Below are 2,977 nucleotides of genomic sequence, written 5' to 3'. Positions count from 1 at the left end.
AGCCTCATCCAAGGAACACGGCCACAGGCCGCGGCCATGCCGCCTCCTCCGCCGTGCCAGTGCCACGAAGGCTGCGGGCACCGCGGGGCCAGCAGCTCCGCCCCGAAGCTTCGCCGCTCCCGTGAGAATCTGCCCTTTGTAACCCAAAATACAAACGCTTGAAGTATCAAAGGAGTAAACCTACACAACTTCACGCAGAGTCCTGGGCGATGGATTTAAATGTCTGGGGTTTAAGGCCACTTTTTCAGTCTATTTTGGGCCTGTTTAATAAAAATTGCTCATTACGTGTGACGTGTTACTTAGGCCGCAACCTGGTTCTGCAGCACTAACGAACGACTGACACCTTATGTGGGCTGCGGCTCTGGAGGGTCAGAGAGTGATGTCTGTGCAGATCTCCGTTTAACCCCCCCAACCTGGCCCACCATTACTGCCCAAAATAGTAACTTCTACAAGAATGGAGACAGGTGTTACTCAGCTTTATTGTTTTGGGAGAGTATTTTGAAGTTCAACTGGAAGCAATCTTAAAACAAACCATTCGTCCCCAAAATCCCCTCAAAGAGTTTATACACCCTAAAACCAACCACTGCAAATAAAAAAAAGACTTAAAAAAATGAGAGAGAAGCCAGGTTGTATAGTCATGACAGAAGTACTCCTAAACTACTTAAAGTAAATCAAAGTAGAATTATAGCCCCTATTCCTTATCTCATTAACTTCAAACAATTAGGCATTCCAAAGATCCTTCCATCAAGTTTAGTGACTTCAAAAGTTGTGGGAACATGGGGAAGATGAAGTAGCAAATTTGCATATTTCTTGACTGCAATTTACTATTAAAGACACCAAAAAGTGCTCTGGGACCTTTTAGCATGTATTACAAGATGTTCAGGGAGGCATTTAAAGGGGAGGTGGGGGAAGGAATGCTTCGTTAGCACCAAGAGCATTTCCTGCTCTTTGGAGCCTGTATCAAGTGAAGTTTGGGTCCATCTGCAGCCTCATTCCCAACTGATACAAAGTGCAAGAGATGAGGAGCCGCATCTTGCGACTCTGCCAGCTACTGGCGATGAACCGGTGCGATTCTGAATCGCAGGCGAACCCTGCTCTACCAGAACCTCTTCAGTCAGGCACTTAGGGCTCACGGCCTCCGAAACACCTAGGGAGGTTTTCAAACCAGATCAGAGTCCAGAAAGCAGGCACAAGCTTGAGCTTTATTGTTTTCCAAGCAATGGTCATCTTTGCAAGGGAATGATATTGCAGCTGCAAAATAAGAGGGTAAAAGTCTCAGTTCTCAAACAGACACAGAGGAGCTGACGTGGCATTAATCAGACCCACCACAACCCTTCTCCATCAGTTTCCACTACCAGACAAACCAGCCCGAGCCCTTCCTCCCGGCTCACGTTTCACACGACTCTCCTCACCGTATCACCGTACAAGACCGCCAGCCTCCAGCTCTCAGCTGGTACCTGCCAGCGCAGCCCCTCCGAGCGGGCAGCAGCACGCACCGAGAGCGAAGCACAGAGCCGGCCCGGCGGCAGGAAACTTGCTCAGAGCCGGGCGAAAGCCTCATCCCTCTCCTAAGTGAAACAGCAGCTTACCCCAGGAGACCCTTCCCAGCCCAGCGCTTCGGAGTCAGCCCCACGTGCACTTTTTTGCCGCTGCGGATCACAGTCACACTCAGTGGCCTCTGAAAGCAAGGGGAAAAAAAGAAATATAAGAATAAAGGACAGCAACTTTCCATCACCAAGTCAACCCTCTTCGCTCTCTTGCTGAAACACCAGAAGAACATTAGGCCCAGGGAAGTCTTCAGCGTCGCCCACCCCTGCAGCTAGATCTGAAAGAAATCGTTTGGTGCGGAGACCTCCCAGGTGATCTCTCACTTGCACCGTGAGGTGACTGAGGACTGTGGGCCAGTCCCCCAGGGTGGCACAGCAACACAGCCTGCTGCTGCAGGGAGAACAGACAGTACAATGCTCACAGCAAAGAGCACACACCTCTCCGCTGCCTTCTGTCCTGCAGGAATTAGCTCTGTGCTGTCAGAGAACAAGGCTACAACAGAACAGACTGAATCTGACACTGTTTCTGACATGGAAATGACGATCCCAGAGGTCTACGTTCCATAGAAAAAGCTGTAGTCAGACAGGCAGGAGAATGCAGTTACAGCGGAAATGAGCTCACCCCTTCGCTGTGCTGCACCACTGTGGCGATGTTCTGCAGGGTCTGGAAGTTGTTGACGTTGACCGAACCAAACTCCACAATCTCATCATCGACCTGCAGCCCCTGGACAGAGAGAGAAGGAATGTCAGCACCTGCCTTCTCCAAAGACAGGTAATACCTGCCTGTTGGCTGCAGCGTCGCCCTTCACCCGGCCGCACGGGGAGAGGTGTGCTGCGCCGCCACGCTTCTCCCATCCAGGCAACCAGACTCCACCAGAGCCCCTCCGTGTCCCTAGAAAGAAGGAAGTACTCACGCCTCGTCCTGCTCTATGGGAAGAGACATACTGAGGCTAGAATGGTCAGTGAGGCCTTGAAGGAGCCGCGTGGCACAACGGTACAGCTGAGAAAAGGCTACTCATCTCACTCCTGTGACTGGCCTCTACACAGGGCATCCCAGGGTGACCAAAAAAAAAAGGGGGGAACCCTAATGAAACCCCCAAAATATTCGCACTTATTAACAGGAGACATCTGCCACGTTTTCTCTCTGGGCCCAGCAGCCTTCCCCACGAGCTGACAGACCCCAACGTACCGAGACGCTTGCGGGAGATCCTGGAGTCACGGCGTTCACCTTGGCAAACGCCGGTGGCAGGCTCTGGGTCTGGCGCATGGCCTCGGCCAACGCCTCCGCCTCATCCTTGGCGTGCTTCTCCTTCTCCCGGGCGTGCAACTGGTGAAGAGCTTCCTCCACCTGCTTCATCAGGGCCTTGTGATCGTTCTGCAAACCTGCGGACGACAGAGTGGAGCGAGTTGCGCCGAAGGGTTCTGCCTCA

The 2,977-nt window shown here is 52.3% G+C and overlaps 1 protein-coding gene across 1 annotated transcript in view; it reads right to left on the bottom strand.

The window, feature by feature from the left end:
- Positions 1-1,223: 1,223 nt before the first annotated feature.
- Positions 1,224-2,977, bottom strand: part of PSMD9 (proteasome (prosome, macropain) 26S subunit, non-ATPase, 9) — a gene marked incomplete at its 5' end in the record, with an annotated part of 2,511 nt that continues 757 nt past the window's right edge. The window contains 4 exons of the mRNA XM_010154027.1: positions 1,224-1,251; positions 1,590-1,678; positions 2,170-2,271; positions 2,737-2,930. Of these exons, the coding sequence (XP_010152329.1) occupies positions 1,224-1,251; positions 1,590-1,678; positions 2,170-2,271; positions 2,737-2,930 (413 nt within the window). The remainder of the gene's footprint in view (positions 1,252-1,589; positions 1,679-2,169; positions 2,272-2,736; positions 2,931-2,977) is intronic.

Source organism: Eurypyga helias, unplaced genomic scaffold (genome assembly GCF_000690775.1).
Source record: "Eurypyga helias isolate BGI_N326 unplaced genomic scaffold, ASM69077v1 scaffold26360, whole genome shotgun sequence".
Classification (NCBI taxonomy): Eukaryota; Metazoa; Chordata; class Aves; order Eurypygiformes; family Eurypygidae; genus Eurypyga; species Eurypyga helias.
Note: the sequence above shows the minus strand (reverse complement) of the source record. Positions and strands in the feature narration are given on the sequence as shown.